Source organism: Mytilus galloprovincialis, chromosome 4 (assembly GCF_965363235.1).
Source record: "Mytilus galloprovincialis chromosome 4, xbMytGall1.hap1.1, whole genome shotgun sequence".
Taxonomy (NCBI): Eukaryota; Metazoa; Mollusca; class Bivalvia; order Mytilida; family Mytilidae; genus Mytilus; species Mytilus galloprovincialis.
In genome coordinates this window covers 30,802,936-30,825,803 of record NC_134841.1, presented here as the reverse complement: position 1 = coordinate 30,825,803, position 22,868 = coordinate 30,802,936, and the positions used below count along the sequence as shown (strand labels likewise).

Genomic DNA, 22,868 nt, shown 5'->3' with positions numbered 1-22,868 from the left:
ATTTTTAAAACTATTTAACAAATAAACAACTGTATTACCTGTTCTGCGTCAACCTTGACCCTTCGTTTCATTTTATCGAATTGCGCTCTACCAAGTTGTTATTTAGAATTTATTAAACACACAAGCCTATATATTCAGACACATAAACGATCTTTCCAGTTGGAGCACCACAGAGGAGCACAAATCATAGTTTAGTCATGATAGTAAGTAGAGAGTATTTTTCATAGTGCGATTTCAGATTCAGACTGAAGTTTATTTGTGTTACTTGCTGCTATTGATCTGATCTCCGGATCTAAGGTAAGTATGGTTTATTGCGATTCATTCTGGTATATTTCTTATCTTACATGTTATGCTATTATATATAGTGCCTAAAATGGAAATGAAATGTGAATATCCAGACCGGTAAAATACAGGCAACATCACCTGGTTGGTAACTTTATCAAGTAATTGTAGTATTCCCATTTAGAATATCCACTGAAGACAATAGGAAGTGAATAAAAGCATCTGTAGATCAACGTACAAACTTCAACAATGTAAACTATAATAGGAATGTGTAAAAAAAAATGCTCAAGCGTGACATTTATATCACAGTAAATTTTTACCTTAAAAATATATAAATGTGAAATAATTACAGGAACAAATTAAGATCACATACGCACAGCTGTTAATATTGAAATTATCAATTTGCCCCACCTTAGTAGCAATATACCAACTTCACCTGCATATGGGATATACATTTCCCAACTCATTAGGTATTCAAGATCTTCCAGCTGCTACTAAACGTTGTTAAACGTCACCAGTCTCTGAGTAGAAAGTTGATGAACCAGCGATATGTCAAAGAACGTCTCATCCATTTTCAAAGTTTTTGGTAGATATCAAGACCTTGTTGATAAATTTTCCGTATCAACTTTACAAATAATACACGAGGGTCTTAAAGTTTATATTCTGTGTACTGTTGTTGTTTATCATCTTAATGACGTGTTATAGTATTCTTTTACTTTTCTGTGGCTGTGCAAATTATTACTTTTACTGTTTATAGATATAGGAAGATGTGGTGTGAGTGCCAATGAGACAACCCTCCATCCAAATAACAATGTTAAAAAAGTAAACCATTATAGGTCAATGTACGGCCTTCAACACGGAGTCTTGGCTCACACCGAACAACAAGCTATAAAGGGCCCCAAAATTACTAGTGTAAAACCATTCAAACGGGAAAACCATCGGTCTAATCTATATAATAAAATTGAGAATGGAAAAACAAGAACTATCTTTAAAAAAGATATCCGACGTATTTAAATTTGAGTATATGTTTAAAACGATCATTTCGATAACCTTCAGAAGCACAAAGATGCCATCTAAATAACGTTTTCTCTGTTTGTGTTCAGTATTCTCGGTCCTCGTATCTTTCTGTTTACATTCACTAAAACCCCGCGGAAATCTCACATGCGTAGGTGCGTTCTAAAAGTCATGTACGTTCGTACAACAAAGTTTACATTAAAAATTATATAGTTGTCCCGAATAAACAGCTGTCACGGATGCAAAGAGCTATTGGAGAAACAGTTATTTTAATAAAAATATAAATCTTTGTAAGATCTATGTGCATGTGTATTCTGTTGCCATAGTTAAGCGTCCTTAAGCCCAAAGGGCACAAACCGAAACTATACCGACTACGTCGGAAAAAGGAGGAACGAGAAACACGTATAAATTACATAAACAAACGACTGTACATCAGATTCCTGACTTAGGACAGGTGCAAACATTTGCAGCGGGATTAAACGTTTTAATGATACCAAACCTTCTCCCTTTTTCTGAAACAATAGCATAACATCGCAACATAGAAAAACATACGATAAAATATCAATTTAGTCTATTTTTGGTAATCCCAATTTGACGCGATTCGTTACTTATTCATTCCGTCATTGTGTTATAGTGATATGGTATTTTTTTTTGTATTCTTGCCTTTCGTTTATGTTAATGTGCTTTGTCTATATTACTTTTGGATTTTTAACTTTTGCTTTTATAATGATTAACGACTGTACCCCTATTTTTGGCATTTTTATCTTTTACGCCTGTTTGTGTTGGTCACACATCGTTGTCAATATAATGAAATTTAATGGGACCGTCATACAGGTGAGAGTAAACCTAGCTATAAAACAAAGTTTAATTATATATTTTATACATAATGTAATATATGTACCAGCTCAGGAATATGACAGTTGTTATCCATTCGATTGATGTGTTTGAGCTTTTGATTTGGCTTTGAGTAGGAACTTTCCGATTTGAATTTTCCTCGCAATTCGGTAAAAAAAAATTAATTGTTGTTTGTTCTTTGTTAAAAATAAAATAACAAAAATAAAGACAATGCAAAATCAAAAGCTTAAACGCATCTATCAATTATATAACAACTGTCATAATCTTGAATTGTTACAGGCATTTCCTTATGTTAAAATTGCTTTATTTCAAGAGCTTTTATAAATTTCAGGACACTCTAAACAATGTTCGAGCGAATTACAAAAAGGGAATCTTTAAAATAGCATAAAAGATCACCAACCAAACCAGTTCTACTAATAAGTCAAAAAAATAATAACAAAAATACAAGACTCTAAGGTGACTTCAAAAGTGCGAAGTCCGACCAAAACGACTGGAAAACAACTGGCATATTTCTTACTTTGTACAGGCATTATCCGAAGATAACAACTGTTTTATTTCTGACTTGGTACCTGCATTTTCAGAAGATACCAACCATCATTTTAATCTTAAGATCAATAGCTACTACTATGAATTATATGACAAAGTTCTTCTATTATTTTGTAGAAAAGATTTATATCTGATTATTACAAGAGCTGAGATTTCAAAATAGATGTATTGATAAATATAAAATGATTAATAGTCCTACGCAAGAAGGTATGTACAACTAATTCAAATGTGGCATGTTCATCTTTTTCTCAGACTGTGACAGCTGTATTAGAAATTGTAAAAAATATAACCTCGATATCCCAACTTTTATTTGCTATGACAACAACTAGAATGGAAATTGTTCATGTAGAGATTTTGTCAGGCAGACATTGTCACCTGACATTGACCTTATTTTTTCAATGTCTACTAGTAACTTCATGTGGTTTTGTCTATTTTCACTTACTTTAAACATAGGATCACTGCCTAGCATATTTTATCTGACCTTCAACTTATTTTTATGGTTCACTATTCAATGTAAAGTTTTTTCATGATTTTGTTAAGTTCATCTGATAAGCATGACACTACATCAAAAAATAGCTAACGTTATCTCTTTCGTGTTTAAGGAATAATTGTTAAATGCACACGTTTGTCTGGAAGTATTTATTTGTCGTGTACCTCATATTTATTATTCATTGATCACTATTATGTTTTCCTGGTTATGTCCGTTGGATCAGATACAACAAGCAACAGCTCAACTTTATTAGGCCTACGGAATCATAACATACTGTATCAGTTGAAATCTGACCTATACCTCATGTTGATGGTTCGTTGGTAAATGCATGTTCAGGATAATACATTAGGTCTGTTTCTCAATTAGCTATATGTTACGTATGATATAATATAATTAACTGTACATATCTGTTTGGCAGGTTTCATATGATCTTGAACTCATTTACATGGAGTATTTGATCATAATGTTAGTTTACTAGAAAACATAGGATTAGGTTGTGCAACCTTCCTTTTACAGACTATTAGCATGACTTCAGTCATAAGTCAAAGTAGGCGAGGCATGTCAGCGTGTGAGATTTTGTTCCATTACACTGATTAATCATGGATTTTAATGTTTTCCTTCATAATTCAAACTTAAAACATATTGAAGTAAGAAGATGTGGTATGATTTCGAATAAGACAACTATCAAAGTAAAGTTAAAATAAAGTGTATGTAACCATTAAAGTCAACAGTACGGACTTCAACGATGAGAAAACCCCATACCATGCCCTGACATAAAAAATGAAACAATTCTTAAAAGAACACTTAAGGTCTAATTTAAAACGAAACAATTTACGGAACATAATACGACAGACATAAACCAACGACAACAACTATAGGTTCCTGGATTGGGACATGTTATAAATTTACAATTATATACTACAATACTGAAACGTATTTACAAAGTTTATGATATATTATTTATGAAACCTTCACAGTGAGTATCCTGCTTCTTTATAAGGGTACCTGACTAGTCCATGGTGGCCTATAGTAATCAAGTTGTCTGTTTCGTCTGTTGATCTATTTGCCATTCAACACTTCTTATTATATGATAAAAATAAATGTAGGTTACTTTACACCATAATTTTGATTTTAAGGCATGATGTTGATACTTAAAAAGGGAAGTTCGTTTCGACAAAAATTGAGGTTAAACACTAAGTTTTGCCATAAAAAATAAAATATGAATTTTTTGAAAACTTTTTCAATTAAATTTGACATGCTAGTTAAGATATACTTTAGAAACTCTAAGTTGATTCCTAATGAAAAAAAAATATTTTAAGGATAACAAGGATGGTTTTGAGGGGAATTACAGTGAAATACTTTTATCTTTTTATTTAATAACAAGTTTTGAGAAACATATTGATATAGTATTTGCTGCAATGGAAATTAAAACATGTATATTAAAAAAAGGTCAATTAAGTTAAAATTGTTATCTTACAGTTGATATTTACAATTTGCTAAAAATCCAGACAACAATGGGAAATAGGTGTAATAATTTTAATTTTTTTTTTTTGTATATTGTATTACAGCGAACTATTTGAAATTAGTGTAATTCTGATTTTTTTCTTGTTTTCCAGTGATTGAGGCAGAGAGAAAGGAGAGAAAGCAAGTATTCAAGAGTTTCATTATAATTGGTTGTTTAGAAGCTATATTTTCCATTTCCTTACTGATTTGTGGTATATCAGGTGCTGTATATGGTAAAAGTGATTATTATGCAGGAGCATTTATTGCTGGTGGCTTTGTAAGTAGTTCCTTTATGTAAGAAATACTTCTTATATTTAATACTTTATGCTCATCTTAACATTTTTAGGTACTTGTTCTATTTTTGGCCATGTTTTTACAAAAAAGTAGTTCAATTATAAAACACATTCGTTTGATGTGATTGAGGTTTTTGATTATGCCTTTAGATTTATACGTACTTTCCGTTTTGAATTTTCCTCGGAGTTCGATATTTTTTCGTTTTTTTACGTTTTTCTTCTATGTTTGTTTGTGTTTTATATTGGGGGGGGGGGGGTTGGCTGGGGTGGAAAAGAGTGCAACCAGAGCCAATAGAAAATGCAACAGTAGTATACCGATGTTCAATAGTCATAAATAGATTCAGCGAAAACAAATCTGGAGTTATCTTTTCTTATATTTGCCAACTTTTCAAAAGGGCAATAACTTTTTAAATTGTCATCAGATTGGTTTACACTGAATGTATCAAATCTTTGCTTTAAATAATGTCCGAAACATTTAGCTAGTTTTTTTCTTTTTTAATTCTTTCAGTTAAAATGTTATATTTATAACAAGCAAAGGTCAAAATATTGGGGTCAATTTAAAATCGAAGAAGATAGATCTTAATCAAAAGACCCAAAATCTCTAATATATATGATTAAGAAGTTATCATATCATACAGCTTATAAAAAAAGTGGACAAAACATCTATAAAAAGTGTATTCACGAAGTCAAAATGACTATAAAAAGTGTATTCACGAAGTCAAAATGACTATAAAAAGTGTATTCACGAAGTCAAAATGACTATAAAAAGTGTATTCACGAAGTCAAAATGACTATAAAAAGTGTATTCACTAAGTCATGCTAGATGTGTAAAACATGTTTTACTCCATACTCACTGAATAATCTTATATTACGAAATTTGTGTCTGTCATGTGTTTGTTGTCTCTGACCTCATGTTTTAGATACTGCTTGAAGGAAATGTACATTTTTTTTGTGTCATGATAGGTATCTCACTCATTATCAAGACTGTTAAGACAACTGCGAAAAAGGATAGATTTAAATCTATAAATTATGCATGGTGGTAGAGAGATTTGTAAGAAAGAAGAAAAAACAGTGAAATTGAAGTTAAATTGACTTCCTGTTGGAACCATTTATTCAGTAGAATGTTTTTATTGATTTTGAACTAAATTAATTCATCATAGATACAAGGATTGCAACTTTAGATTTGTGCCAGACGCGCGTTTCATGTTCAAAAGATTTATTATTGACGTTCGAATCCAAAAACATTAAGGCCAAATAAAGTACGAGGTTGAAGAGCATTGAGGACCAAAAATTCCTAAAAGTTTTGCCAAATACAGCTAAGATAATCTATTCCTGAGGAAGAAACCTTTGCATTTAAAAAATTCAAAGTTTTGTAAACGCTTAATTTATAATTATGACCATATCAATGATAATTCTCGTTCTCGTGTCAATAAGAGTAGATTTCGACCATTTTTTGTTGCATGTCGTATACGTATGTATTTTCCTTTGTTATTTAAGTCTTAACTCTTATAATATGACGGTTGTTTCCATTCGTTTGATGTGTTTGAGGTATTGATTTTGTCATTTGATAAAGGACTTTCCGTTTTGAATTTTTGGTGTTCGTTTTTTTGTTGTTGCTATTTTACTTTTATAACCGTTTTACATTGTCTAGACATTTGTCTATAGTAACGCATTTTTTTCGGGTTGTTTTGTAAAAATAGACATATGCACTTAAATTTTCATTTTCGCTGAAACTCTTTGTTATAAAAGCTACTGCTATTGACTTGTATTTTTAAGGATGTTCGCTACTCTGTTAAAAAATAACAAGCTTTTTAAAAGACTGTTATGAATTGATAGTATATAAATAATGAAACTAAAAAAGTAGAAAAAAATGGAGGATCCGTGTGCTCGTTTTAGAGATATAAGGCCATTGAAAATTTGGCGGGAAATTATTCTCTCTAAAATTTTCATATATTTAACATTGGCACCTTATTTGTTTCTAACACTATGGAAAAATAACAAAAATTTTATAAAATTTTGAAATATGGCTTTTTAAAGTTTATATAATAAAATTATAAAAAAAAAGTAGGAGTTAGTGGGCAAATTTTTTTAATGAAAATACATGGATAATACCAGAGGGTTCCGAAAATCTGGCAAAAGTAAAAAAATGGAGGAGCAAACATCCTTAACTGTTGTTCTGTTCTGTTAGTTAAAAAAAATGCTTTTTAATGATTGTCAGTTCCTATTACATTGCAATAGAAGAATCGAAACACTTTATGAACGCCGAGTCTAGAAGATTTGGGAAATTACCAACATTACTACGTATTACTGCTTTATTCTCATTGAATCTCTGTAGTTTTGTGGTTTTTATTTCGCTTTTGGCTGTATTACATTTCGCACTTCCAGAAAAGTAAAAAAAACATATGTTCTTGTTTAATGTCCGATAAGAAGAGGACATTTCTAAAATTGTCTCCTTTTGTGATTTTACTTTTAGTCATGAAAAAGTACACTCATTTCTGCAGTTTTGTTACTGATAATACCCTCAGTTCTGCTTATTTGTCATGAAACCTGATAAAGAACTCTATAGCAAACTTCACATAATAATTAATGTTCCCTTAAAAAAGTAATTTTACATAGGTTTAACCTAATTTTTTTGTTTTATTTTCAGTTTCTCCTTAAAGGAATATATTTCATCAACTTTTACATGAAAGGAATATCAAGTAAAACAGATGACAATGTGGTCCTTTCACAACTGGTATGTAATATACTAATGGGAGATGTGGTGTGGACAAGAACTCAACACTATTCCCTTAACTGTCTATATACAGCTGCAAGATTTTAATTTGCTTTATAGCACATGTTTAGAAAAGGCAGAAAAAACATAAAGCTATTGACAGTCAGGTGTAATTAGATAAATGTATAGCAATTATAGTGTCTACAGCTGCATTCTCCTCCTCATGCTTCTGATATTAAGTTTTCGACATTAAATTAATGAATTCAATTAATAACAAAAATCTCATGACTGTGATTTTTGTTTGTTTGTATTATTATTATTTATCATCAATTATAATAAATGCACGTGGCAAATGTCAATAGGACAGTTTAAAGATACACTAAAAGATTTATTGATAAAATCCACGTTAAAATCAGTAGTTATATTGTTGTAGTACAAGTGTAATATACTTTTTTTTCAGTTACTTTACAGTTATCCTATAATGATGATTGGTTTCATGGCCTGCATTGTTGGGATCGTACTTACCTCTGTATCGAGAGTTTTTTCAAATTGTCGAAGAAGCGTGTTTTCAAATTCTAACATAGCATGTGATGCGGATATAGGAAAGTATAGAAGTGTTGCTATACCTATATTAGTGTTTGTGCTTCTTTGTTTAGGTTTGAACATTTATACAGTATATTATGTATGTAAAAATCAATATAGATTTGGTAAGGAAAACTTCTCTAGTGGCAGAAGGACCTTTCGACAGATATTAGGAGAAAACATGGCAGCTCAAGAGGAGGCAGGATATCAAGTAGATCAAAACTATTCTGGTGTTAAAATGGGAACAAGCCCTTATACTGGGCCTGCCTATCCAATGGGACCTAACCCATCTGGCTATCCTATGGGCCCTACTGAAGAATATCCCATCGGTCCAACAACAAGTTATCCCATTGGACCAATATCAGGCGATTCAAAGGGTCCAATTACAGGTTTTTCAATGGGACAAGGGATTTCTCCTCCTGAGCAGCAATTCCCTAGACCTTATCCAGCACCATCAGCTCCTTACTCGCCACCATCAACTGGACCATTAAATGTTAAAATTGATTTGAATCAGCCACCAGAAGAGCCATCTGCTCCTCCACCATCTTATGAAAGTGTCACTAAACAGTGAGATATAACATGAACGTCTGTATTGTTAACATTTAACTGTTGTATTTTATAATGCTTATTGACATTTGCGGAAACTGTCATACACCTACGATTAGGATTACAATTACACTTACAGGTAGCATTTAAATCTCAGGCTTTCTCAAAGTGTAAAAATAAACCGTCGATCCAAAACAATATAACGATAGTGATGTTTTTTCTGCAGTTGAACAACGATTTTTGCAGCAATGTGTTAACATTGATTATTGTATACGGTGTTATCCAAGTTGAAAATGCTGTATTTGTACGAAGTATGATGGAATGAACTAGCATTAAACAATAATGTGTCCAAACACGGATGCCGCACTCACACTATTATTTTCCATGTTTCATGGACTTTGAAATTGGGTAAATATCTAATTTGGCCTTAAAATTAGAAAGATTATACTATAGGGAACATGTGTACTAAGTTTCAAGTTGACTGGACTCAATTTCATCAAAAACTACCTTGACCAAAAACTTTAACCTGAAGCGGGACGAACGAACGAACGAACGAACGATCGGAGCCATGGACCAGAAAACATAATGCCCCCTCTACTATCGTAAGTGGGGCATAAAAATAACATGAGACACACAAAGTATCGCAATTGTCGTTGCAGTAGCTAGATTGGGACAATTGCTGAAAAAAAGGTTAAACAATACTTTGTGTTAGGAAAGGTGCAATCAACCATGGAGCATGTTGGAATGTTTATGCTAAGACATACTTTCTTTGATTTATTTTGTTTTAAAGAGGAGGAGGAAATACAGCGGACGGGTGTTTTTGAGCTATTTATTCTTCATGAAATTTCACTTGCTGTTCGGTATAATAGCGGTATAAATAGAATTAAAAAATCACAACTATTCTAGAAAAAAAAAGAAAAAAAAACCAGTTATCAACGAACTTCTGTATGTCGGAAATATATTTTAGACTTTTCGCCAGACTCATTTGAAATGTAAGAATAGGTATATTCAAATAGTTAAAACTTTGCTATTTATGTTTTCAACAGAAACAATTAAAAAATGATAAACGAGTTCCAAGTTGTTTTTCTTATATGCAATTATTATAATAGAGATCTTGGAATCATTAAGAACGGACTTTTCGTGGTGTCGATAATTATCCCCATGAACATGGGTGGGACTGGTATGCTCGAAACATAAGCTTTAACCCCTGTTCCGAGTAATATTTTAATGGAATTGTAATATAGAGTGCACTGACGACGCAGGGGTAGACCCAGGCATTTTCAAAAGGGGATTCCAACCCAAGATAAAAAAGGGGGGTCCGACCATATGTCTTTATTCAAAAGCATTGATCGGCAAGAAAAGGGCTGTTCGAACCCCCGGAACAGCCCGTGATCTCTTACTGCGACATTGTTCATTTCAACACAAAGTTTGTACGCAAATCTATTCAATTGTTTGTTAGGAATAAAAAGTGCAAAAATGAAGCAGGCGAGAAGAAATTGTTAAAAAAATCACAATCTCTTTAATTAAGTCGGCAAGGCAGTTGTGTATACAAAGATGTAATCGTGCATAACAAAAATTGACACCAACATACCATTTCGAATGAAAGCTTGTAGAGTATCCTTGGAACAATGTTTGCCTGGTTTTCGTATACTAACCATTGCATTAAAAGTACCCTGTTTCGCGGGGATAGTCTATTGGCAATTTGCCCTTGCTGAACAATTTTTATATGATCATACATCTATGATCTATCTACACCTTCGGTCCTTATGAATCCTTGTCTTCAAATATTCGGCTTTGTGCGGTCCAGTTGGCAAATCCAGAAAAGCGCATCGAACACATGCAATTTCAACGTGTTGCTTACATCTTTTTTTTTTCTTTTTTTTTTTTATAGAAGACACCATTTGCTATTTTGTTGGATTGCTTTTGTATTTTGAGATGACCCCTTGTTTTTGTCACCTGTAATCGTAAGTCTAAAGTGTAATCCTAGGTATAGACCTAGTTTCCGCAAATGTCTATCAAGAAATCCCTTTTGTTATAGGTTTAAGAACGCTGTAGTAATTTCAAAGTTAAAAACGTTTCCGATGGATTTTCAATCAAACCTTATTATTAAGAAATAATATAGAACTTATTTCAATGAAATATATCATAAATGTTTATTCGGTGAGAAATACCATCAACCTTGTTTCAGTAAAAATTGACCTTAATCTTTGTACAATTAGAGCTATAATCAATTTTATTTCAGAGAAATTTTCAAAGAGGAATATCATTAACTTAATTTCAGTGAAAATATAATGATATTTCAATAAAAAAAAATGATATTAACTATATTTTAATACCATAAACACTATTTCAGTGAGAAACACCACAAATCTTACGTCTGTTAAAATATCATATACCATATATGTCTGTGAAAAATACCATCAACCTTATAACAGTGAAAAATAACATAACCCATCTTTAAATAAGAAAATCCATAAATATTATGCCTTTAAAAAATGCCATGAACTATATTTTAGTGGGAAATGCCATAATCCTTATTCCAGTCAGAAATGCCATAAAACTATTTTCAGTGGAAATTAACACAAACCTTGTTTTAGTGGGAAATACCAGGAATCTTATTTCAATGATATAATATAAATATATGTCATTGAGGAATATCATGAATCTGACTTCAGTGAAGAAATAAAAAAAAACAATTTAATGGATACAAATTTATTATATAACTTAGTATGTAATTACAAAAATTTATGTCACCAATAATAAATTATGTTATTCAGTATGTTATTATAAGCTTGAATGTCAACATTAGTGAACATATTTTTTGGAGGTATGCTATTATTGGCCTGTATGTCACCAATAATGAATCATGCTATATAGTATGTTATCATTAGCTTGTATGTCACCAATCATGAATCATGCTTTGTGGTATGTTATCATTAGCTTTTATGTCACCAACCATGAATCAAATTATATGGTTTGTTGTTATTATCTAGTATGTCACCAATGATGAATCATGCTATATAGTATGTTATCATCAGCTTGTATGTCACCAACCATGAATCATGCTTTATGGTAAGTTATCATTAGCTTGTATGTCACCAATGATGAATCATGCTTTATGGTAAGTTATCATCAGCTTGTATGTCACCAACCATTAATCATGCTTTATGGTATGTTATCATTAGCTTGTATGTCACCAACCATGAATCATGCTTTATGGTAAGTTAATTATCATTAGCTTGTATGTCACCAATGATGAATCAAGTTATATTGTATGGTGTTATTATCTAGTATGCCACCAATGATGAATCATGTTATTAAGTATCTTATAATTAGCTTGTATGTCAACAATATGGAATCATGTTATTCAGTATGTCGCCAATCACATGCTATTGATATTTTTTTAACATTCATTTCTTATTATATGATATTGACAATTTACTGCTATCCTCAGAGGTCAAGTTCAAAGTTCACTAAATGTCACTAAGTGCTATCCTCAGGGGTCAAGTTGATTGTCAACTAGATGTCATTAAGTGCTATCCTCAGGGTTGAAGTTGATTGTCAATTAGATGTCATTAATTGCTATCCTCAAGGATAAGGTTGATTGTCAACTAGATGATATGAAGTGCTTTCCCCAGTGATCAAGATGATTGTCAAAAGGTATGTCATACATAACAGTCCCAAAATATTGATTATTTTTACGATTAATACATTGTTTATTGTCTTCAATTAAAGTTTGTAATTCTGAAATGTGTTCATTAATAGTTATCCCACAAGGACGCGGTGTGTCAGTGTAAGATCACCCCGATGGCCGGAGGCCAGAGGGTGATCTAACACTGACACACCAAGTCCGAGTGGGATAACTATTTTACATCCCAGCTCTTTTAGATTGGACGAAAAAACATTTACAATTCATAGAATCTAGTGTAAAACGCCACACAACCATTATAATATACTTTATATATTACTATATGATGTATACCCTTTATGACCCCCGAACACGACGAGTAGATATCAAACAATGTCAACTCGCCCCCACTTGCCTATCGGCCCACACTATATCGCCACTTTATAAAAAAATCGCCCCACTCTTGTTTATTGACTCGCCCCACTTTTGAAAAATCAAATTGAACAATCATTCTGACAACTCGCTTATTAACGAAAAGGGTTTAAACCCAACTGAATAAAGGTCTGCCAACTCGCCCCACTTATAAAAAGATCTTGCTTCTTTTAAGTATGTTAAATTACTTTGAGTTCGTATCCAGTCCTCAGCCTGGTGAAGTGGTATATGTCGTGGCTTGATATGCTAAAGGTCTTGAGTTCGAATCCCAGCATATACACTGGACTTTTTCTACGTGAATTTTGATAGATAGTCTTTTCCATATAATTATTTATAGGTTTTATAGTGAATTTGACATTCCCGCCAAAATGTTACAGAACAATGGAAAGCATGCATAACAATGAAACTCAAACTGGGGTGATCTGGAAGGGACGATCCGGCTCAGATCACCCCTGTTAGACCAACGGAGCTGGGATGTAATTAATAGTTATCCCATAAGGACGCGGTGTGTCAGTGTAAGATCATCCCGATGGCCGGAGGCCAGAGGGTGATCTTACACTGACACACCAAGTCCGAATGGGATAACTATTTTTCATCCCAGCTGTTTTAGATTAGACGAAAAACCATTTACAATTCATAAAATCTAGTTTAGAACGCCAAACAACCATTATTATATACTTAATATAATACTATATGATGTATACCCTTTAAGACCCCCTAACACGATGAGTAGATATACCAAACAATGTCAACTCGCCCCACTGGCCAATCGGCCCACACTATATCGCCACTTTATAAAAAATCGCCCCACTCTTGTAACCGACTCGCCCAACTTTAAAAAAGTGTAAAATCAAATTGAACAATTAGTCTAACAACTCATTTATTTAACGAAAAGGGTTTAAACCCCACTGAGTAAAGGTCTGCCTACTCGCCCCAGTTATAAAAATATCTTGCTTCCTTTAAGTATGTTAAATTTCTGGTAGTTCGTATCCAGTCGTCCTGGTGAAGTGGAATGTGTCGTGGCTTGATATGCTAAAGGTCTTGAGTTCGAATCCCAGCATACTCTGGATTTTTTTCTACATGAATTTTGATAGATAGTCTTCTTTGTATAATTAATTACAAGTTTTATACTGGATTTGACATTCCCGCCAAAATGTTAAAGAACAAAGGAAAGCATGCATAATAAAGAAACTTAAACTGAGGTGATCTGGTAGGGGTGATCCGGCTCAGATCACCCCTGTTAGAACAGGAGCTGGGATCTTATATGTTATAAATCAAATTTAAAGTTGGAGAAATCTCAGTGGAAATGAATCTGTAAGTTAATGATCCTTTAATTGTAGTGCCATAAAACAATTTCACTAAATAAGGGCAACAGTAGTATACCGGTGTTGTAAAATCATAAACCGATTAGGAGAAATTTCAATCTAACTGTAATGATCTGGAGTTATACACAGGTAAACTCTTTTCTTGTATTAGTCTGAAGAAATTCATGTAATGTAAATTTATATTCATACATAATATAATTAGTAATCGTGGTGTAACCATTGGTGTACAGACTTTAACACTGATGTTGAAGTCCATACACCCCTGATTGCACTAAAAAACAAAGTAAGTTCTAATGAAGTGTTCCTTCCATTGCAACATTTGTGCAACACTGATGATGCTGACTACTTTCAAAGAATGTTTTTTGTATATGTTTTTTTTTAAGTTAGCTACATTCTTAATTAGAGAAATTCTTTCTTTCTTTGCTATGACTACGTAAAATCATTTTTCAATTTTTGGATAGCTACACTAAGAATTTATTTATTTTTTTGGTAAAGGAAGTTACGCATGATGTTTTTCATGCACACACGCTTCAAAATTAATTCTTCTTTTTTTAAACTAGTATGTGACATTAGAAAATTCGTCATATTCTCAACTGCATAAATTTCTATCCATATATATATATAAAAAGAACTGTTATGTCTTATTCAGCTCCCTGAATATCATTTTTTCTCTTTTTTTTGTTTCTGATAGGCTCAATATTTATAAAGAAATTGTTTCTAGTTATCTTTACCAATTTCAATCCTTGTATAATATCTTTTGTCTGTTTATAATCCATGATAGCCAAGTTGTTTTAACCCGAGTGCAAATTAATGACTGTTGTTTAAGTTATTTTTAGTAAAGCATGACATGTAATTTTTAGATGTTATTTAAAACTTATTGAAACATTATAGCATTCGATAATTTTATGTGCAAAAAAATATATTTTTTTTCAAATTTTTTGTTAATGATTTCCTGTATTTATAATATATGGAAGTATTCTGTGATGTCGGTCATTTTAACGAGTCGTGTTTTCAATATCCAGGTTATAGAATTTGATATTATGCCTTTTAAACCGTGTGTATGTGTCTGTCTATAAATAAAGGCAACAGTAGTATACTGTTCTTCAATAGTCATAGATTAATTAAGCGAAAACAAATCCAGGTCACAAACAAAATCCGAGGCAAACATTTCATCTATTAGAGGAAAACACTGAACTGCTACAAAAACATACGCCAACCTTCATAGAAACCGACAATTTAAAAAAATCATATTCCTGATTTGGTACAGGAAATTTAAAAAACAAATAGTTCAGTTGAACCTGGTTTTATGGCTAGCCAAACCTCCCGGTTATAAAGCAATGTTTAAAAAAAACCCGCTAAAATGACAACAGAATGTCACAGGAATACAGTACAAATAAACGCGAGAACACTTAGAATAGAGAAATACACTAATAAATAATACTATAGTACATTACAACATGTAAACCACAGAATAATAACGTACAACTGCCATTAGTTTACAGCAGTACACTCTGTTTATTCCATGTAAATATTCTCTAATCAAGCATTTGGCGTATTTTAATTGTTAAATATGAGGAGTATGAGCCATCAACGTAAACATATGAATAAAATTGTATTTTGGGTATACATCAATGAGACAATGATATAAAACCAAATCAAGAATATCAAGGTTCTAAATAAACAAAAAGAATATCAAGGTACTAAATAAAAGAAAAAGAGAATTTGGTGGAAAAAAACCCAAGAATTTTGAAGAAAATCCAGACTTTAATACGGAGATTTTTGTTATAAAATTTGAAACATAGATTACTCACTTGTTTTTTATGATGTGCTAGCGTTTATTGTTTACAAAAAGTCCTAAACAGCCTTTGAATTCAAAAACACCTCATGGTGAGTCACTAAAGTCGAGCACACCCTAGAATGTGTACTTGATTTGGTCCATATTTATATTTGTTTTAACCATTATCTAAATTTATAAACTTGTTTTAAGGAAATCATTGCTAGCACTGCATGCAATAATCCTTTGTCTATCAAGCATCAAATTGCCAAATATGTGAGTACAAGGGGAAACGCTGTGGATTTTTTATCAAAGAGGTAGAGCCGATTTGCCGAGGATTTGTTTCATTCGATAAGATAGGTAATTCATGTTTTAAATAGCCCGATAGATGCTAATTATAGTACATGAAAATACGTCACATCATCTATTTCCATACCTTGAACAGGTATTCCTACAATAACAAGGCCAAGACTATTGATTTTTTAATATTGATTCTATTTTATTATAAACATCCTTTATGCAAGGTGCCATACAATGTACCACGTAACTTGTCAAAGAGCCAAATAATATTGAACAAATTTAAATCGTGATTGTCTCATTCTGAATATATGTATATCTGTATTTGTCCTGGTCTTTTAATGTTTTATCGTCTATAAGATAAGATAAGATAATACATGTATATATTATAACCGGAGAACATCTTACATCAGTTGGTCATAGATCACCCCATGTTACTAACACATGCTATATTGCCTTTTCTGTCATTTTAACAAATCGGCCCTTTGTTGTGATACAGATGCAACAGCTTCTTGATGTTTTACCTACAATCACTATTTGTAGTGTAATTGATTTGATCTGTTGTGTTTTCTCGATGACTTGGGTACCGGTGTAGGAACGGTGGTAAAAAATTCAATACTAGTATCTATATAGTTTGTGAATTGGCGAGAAAATTGTTGTTGACTGCATTTGTTACATATAATGCCATGTTCAAAAAAGGTTTCGAAAAATTGTTTGTGTTGTTTTGAAACTTGTATACTATGGCCTTATTTGAAGTTATGTGTATATTACACTCGCAACATGTAGGTTTCATTGCTATAGAATTAATTCTCGTGTTATTGGTTATGTACAGGCACCTACATCAGTTTAACGGCAGTTGTTCCTTGAATATATGTAATAAATGTAAACACATAAATAGAAAGTTCGTCAAGAGTATGGACAGTCATAGGAATGCACACAATAAGCGATACATTATTTTTTCTTTGGTACATGTTGAATGATATACCAGTAAACTATACAGTCAAAAATGAACCAGAAAGACTCTATGAAATAAGCAAACATCCGAAAAAATATGATAGAAACATTAAAATTTAATATAACAACACAAAAAATGCAAATATATTGAGCGAGATTTGAACCCTTACTTCAAAGTCATCATATATTAGTAGTTCTGTGCTCTACTGATTGAGCTACGGCGATGCTTATACCTTTGTATTTTATTAAGAGGCTATATCGGTACAATTTATCGATGTTACAACTTTTTCTTTAAAAAGTTGTTTTTTATGTAATAAGGACACACTAAACCAATTTCATTTTTAAAGGAAAATATAGTATGTATAACAACAATCATAAAAAGCATAACTTTTTTTTGGTTTGAAATGTCCTTCAGGGGGGATTCCCTGTTTTTCCTACCTAAACACACCCGAAAATTCGCATATTGGACTTTTATCCTTTTTGAGGGTTACATTAACTATTGATCACACGTATCATAATATATGTAAATCGAGATATTGATCAAAAAGCATTTTTATTTTTTGTTTTTATAGTAAATTTCATTCTGTCGACACTTTTTTAAATTGGCCCTTCTGTGAAAAAAATCCTCGGCATATTGGCCCTACCTCTTTCCATATGTTTAGCATTGAACCAACACAAGGGTACATAATCCTTAAAACTATTTGGATTGATCCAAATGAAAACAACAATCAATGAACCATATCTAATTGGGTGGATCCAAGCCAAAACAACAATCAATGAACCATATCTAATTGGATGGATCCAAGCCAAATTAACAATCAATGAACCATATCTATTTGGACGGATCCAAGCCAAAACAACAATCGATGAACCATATCTATTTGGACATATCCAAGCCAAAACAACAATCAATGAACCATGTTTATTTGAATGGATCCAAGCCAAAACAACAATCAATGAACCATGTTTATTTGGATGGATCCAAGCCAAATTAACAATCAATGAACCATATCTATTTGGATGGATCCAAACCAAAACAACAATCAATGAACCATATCTATTTGGATGGGTCCAAGCCAAAACAACAATCAATGAACCATATCTATTTGGATGGATCCAAGCCAAAGCAACAATCAATGAACCATGTTTATTTGGATTAACCAAAGCCAAAACAACAATCAATGAACCATATCTATTTGGATGGATCCAAGCCAAAACAACAATCAATGAACCATGTTTATTTGGATGGATCCAAGCCAAAACAACAATCATTGAACCATATCTATTTGGACGGATCCAAGCCAAAACAACAATCAATGAACCATGTTTATTTGGATTGATCCAAGCCAAATTAACAATCAATGAACCATATCTATTTGGATGGATCCAAGCCAAAACAACAATCGATGAACCATATCTATTTGGACGGATCCAAGCCAAAACAACAATCAATGAACCATGTTTATTTGGATGGATCCAAGCCAAAACAACAATCAATGAACCATATCTATTTGGATGGATCCAAGCCAAAACAACAATCAATGAACCATATCTATTTGGATGGATCCAAGCCAAAACAACAATCAATGAACCATGTTTATTTGGATTAACCAAAGCCAAAACAACAATCAATGAACCATATCCTTTTGGATTGATCAAAGCAACCAGAAAATAAAATCAATAAACACAAAAGAAATTTATCTAGATGTAAGCAAAACAATTATCTCTTAACTGAGAAAAAGGCTTTAAAGAGCATGTTTCGCTCATCTAGTCTATGTGCATTTTCAACAATAAGAACTATCAAATATTGTGGACTAGATTAGAACTCATGAAAAAAATATGTTCTGTTGATCTAGTTCTAGTATTGCTGATATTAGTATTTGGTAAAATTGTCATTAAAGGACAAAACTCTATATAAAAAAGTTCTTCAGATGATTTCAGCCATTTTGGCTAAATGTAGATCTAAACTTGCTCATCAGTTTTGTGTTTCAAGTTTCTCTCTATTATTACATTTTGGATGGCAAAAAAGAAGGAAGAAGAAAACAAATGGTCAAATAACATTTAAAGGGATATAACTCTAATGAGGAGTTGTCCGACAGTTCTGGTGTAAACAAGAGTTTTATAGACAATAGGTAGATCGCATCATTTTGAACACTTTTATTTTGTCAGATTTGCCTTATATATTGCAGTTTTCAAGATAATGATTTTTTCATTTTATCCCTATGATGTATTTTTGTTGACAGGCAGGGTCATAGGACACAATTTTTAAATAGATATTCGGTGATAATTGTGGTCTGATAAATTTAACTGATTAGTTTCAGAGAAGATTTTTGTAAATGTTATTGGAAGATGACAGATGACAAATGTCATGTGATGAGAAAAGTTCAAAATCATCAACAAAACAAACCATTTGTGTATGTGAGGTAAAGTATGCACAACATGAAAGAGAAACTATTGTAATATTTATTTTGGAAAATATGAAAAATCACATTTTATTTATACTCAATTGTTATACATAAAAATTACAATAATTGATCAGGTGTTATTTTTCAAAATCACATAAAAATATAATTTGAATTGAACAACAGCTGTATCTCATGTTTCTGGCTAACACTAAGTTTCAAAGAGAAAACCATTTACAACTGCTTAGGATCAGGGCTCCAAAACTATTTTAAAAGGTACCTGGAATTCTTTAAATCCAATTTTAATCTTTTAAAATTTTGTAACAAAAGGCAATCAAGTAATTATTATTTGGGCATCAAGGATAATGATTAACCTGAAAACAAAAATTTGGTACTTCAATATAGATTGAGAGAACTTATGGTAACTCTAACATTGGTAGTTCTGTTAACTGACAATGTATTGTTTTTTACTGCAAACAAATGGAGCAGCCTGTCCATTGTACTACCACTGCAAAATATGGTTAACAAGAATGTGTCCATAGTATGCCCCAACGGATGCCCCACTCTTGCTATCATTTTCTATGTTCAGTGGACTGTGAAATTGATGTCAAAACTCTAATTTGGCATTAAAATACAAAGATCATATCATAGGCAACATATAAACTAACATTCAAGATGATTGAACTTCAACTTCAACCAGGTGCTGCATAGGGCGCAGCTTTATACGACCGCAGAGGTTGAACCCTGAACAGTTGGGGCAAGTATGGACAAAACATTCAAGCGTGATACAGCTCTGAATTTGGATTGTGATCAAATTTTTGACATTATATGGGTTTTTTTACACAAAACAAATGTCAAGATTTTACAAATCAATTAAAGATTTCTTCTTCAAACTTATTTAAATCTAAAATTAAATAGTTGACACAGTATAGGTTTCTGACACAGAATGAATGTGGGTCTAATGAACTTAAAATTTTTTTTTTTGCCTTTGAGCAATTCACTATGCTGTTGAATATTAATCCTCTCAAATAAATGTTTGAAGAAATTTTCTTTTTATTTATGAAATCTGAAATGAGAAAAATTTAACCCCCCCCCCCATTTTTTTTCACATCCCCCTTTCCCTTTTTCCAAAACTGATATCAATTCAAATTTCTAATGGAGTTTGCAACAATAACTACTCTTAAATACATCATAAAATATTAAAATGTAAAATAAAGTGCTTGTTATTACTGAATGGTAAAGATTGGTTGGTAGTAAAAGTGAATATACATTGTATATTGTATAAAACAATGATTTAAGTTGATTCAACTACTATTCTGAACAAAGAAAGATAACTCCAATTGAAACTTTCTTGCTATTGCACAATATTGTGCAATTAGATATTTCTTGCTATTGCGCAATACTGTGCAATTGAAAATATTTGCTATTGCACAATACTGTGCAATTGAAGATTTCTTGCTATTGTGCAATACTGTGCAATTGAAAATTTCTTGCTATTGCACAATACTGTGCAATTGAAGATTTCTTGCTATTGCTGAATACTGTGCAATTGAAAATTTCTTGCTATTGCACAATACTTAATATAATAATTTTGGATCCTGATTTGAACCAACTTGAAAACTGGGTCCATAATCAAAAATCTAAGTACATGTTTAGATTCAGCATATCAAAAAAGCCCAAGAATTCATTTTTTAGCTCACCTGGCCCAAAGGGCCAAGTGAGCTTTTCTCATCACTTGGCGTCCTTCGTCGTCATCGTCGCCATCGTCGTCCATCGTTAACTTTTACAAAAATCTTCTCCTCTGAAACTACTGGGCCAAATTTAACCAAACTTGGCCACAATCATCATTGGGGTATCTAGTTTAAAAAATGTGTCCGATGACTCCGCTTGCCAACCAAGATGACTGCCATGGCTAAAAATAGAACATAGGGGTAAAATGCAGTTTTTGGCTTATAACTTAAAAACCAAAGCATTTAGAGCAAATCTGACATGGTAAAATTGTTTATAAGGTCAAGATCTATCTGCCCTGAAATTTTCAGATGAATTGGACAACCCGTTGTTGGGTTGCTGCCCCTGAATTGGTAATTTTAGGGAAATTTTGCTATTTTTGGTTATTATCTTGAAGATTATTATAGATAGAGATAAACTGTAAACAGCAATAATGTTCAGCAAAGTAAGATTTACAAATAAGTTACGGGACCAAAATGGTCAGTTGACCCCTTTAGGAGTTATTGCTCTTTATAGTCAATTTTTAACCATTTTTCGTAAATCTTAGTTATCTTTTACAAAAATCTTCTCCTCTGAATCTACTGGGCCAAATTAATCCAAACTTGGCCAAATCATCTTTGGGGTATCTAGTTTAAAAAATGTGTCTGATGACCCGGCCATCCAACCAAGATGGGTGCCATGGCTAAAAATAGAGCATAGGGGTAAAATGCAGTTTTTGGCTTATAACTCAAAAACCAAAGCATTTAGAGCAAAACTGACTGACGTAAAATTGTTTATCAGGCCAAGATCTATCTGCTCTGAAATTTTCAGATGAATCGGACAACCCGTTAATTTTTAGGAAATTTTACTGTTTTTGGTTATTATCTTGAATATTATTATAGATAGAGATAAACTGTAAACAGCAATAATGTACAGCAAAGTAAGACCTAAAAATAAGTCAACATGACTAAAATGGTCAATTGACCCCCTAAGGAGTTATTTTCCTTTATAGTCAATTTTTAACAATTTTCATAAAATTTGTTAATTTTAACTAACATTTTCCACTGAAACTACTGGGCCAAGTTCATTATAGATAGAAATAATTGTAAGCAGCAAGAATGTTCAGTAAAGTAAGATGTACAAACACATCACCATCACCAAAACACAATTTTGTCATGAATCCATCTGTGTCCTTTGTTTCATATTCACATAGACCAAGGTGAGCGTCACAGGCTCTTTAGAGCCTCTAGTTTGTTAAAATCAAACTCAGTTTAATTTTGGACCCTTTGGACTTTAATGTAGACCAATTTGAAAATGGGACCAAAAATTAAGAATCTATATACACAGTTAGATTTGGCATATCAAAGAACCCCAATTATTCATTTTTTGATGAAATCAAACAAAGTTTAATTTTGGACCCCAATTTGGACCAACTTGAAAACTGGACCAATAATCAAAAATCTAAGTACATTTTTATATTCAGCATATCGAAGAACCCCAAGGATTCAATTTTTGTTAAAATCAA

The 22,868-nt window shown here is 32.1% G+C and overlaps 1 protein-coding gene across 4 annotated transcripts; it reads left to right on the top strand.

Annotated features, from left to right (window-relative positions):
• Positions 1-46: 46 nt before the first annotated feature.
• On the top strand, positions 47-15,310 carry LOC143071863 (uncharacterized). Of its 4 annotated transcripts, none has more exons than XM_076246478.1 (5): positions 47-203; positions 2,815-2,904; positions 4,804-4,967; positions 7,631-7,717; positions 8,157-15,310. In XM_076246478.1, the coding sequence occupies exons 2-5, from the start codon at positions 2,880-2,882 to the stop codon at positions 8,847-8,849; spliced, it is 969 nt and encodes a 322-aa protein (XP_076102593.1). In that variant the 5' UTR covers positions 47-203; positions 2,815-2,879; the 3' UTR covers positions 8,850-15,310. The 4 variants fall into 4 exon arrangements, with proteins under 4 accessions (XP_076102593.1, XP_076102596.1, XP_076102595.1 ...); XM_076246479.1 differs by having other exon boundaries at positions 89-297; XM_076246481.1 differs by lacking the exon at positions 8,157-15,310 and having other exon boundaries at positions 7,631-8,145.
• Positions 15,311-22,868: the final 7,558 nt, after the last annotated feature.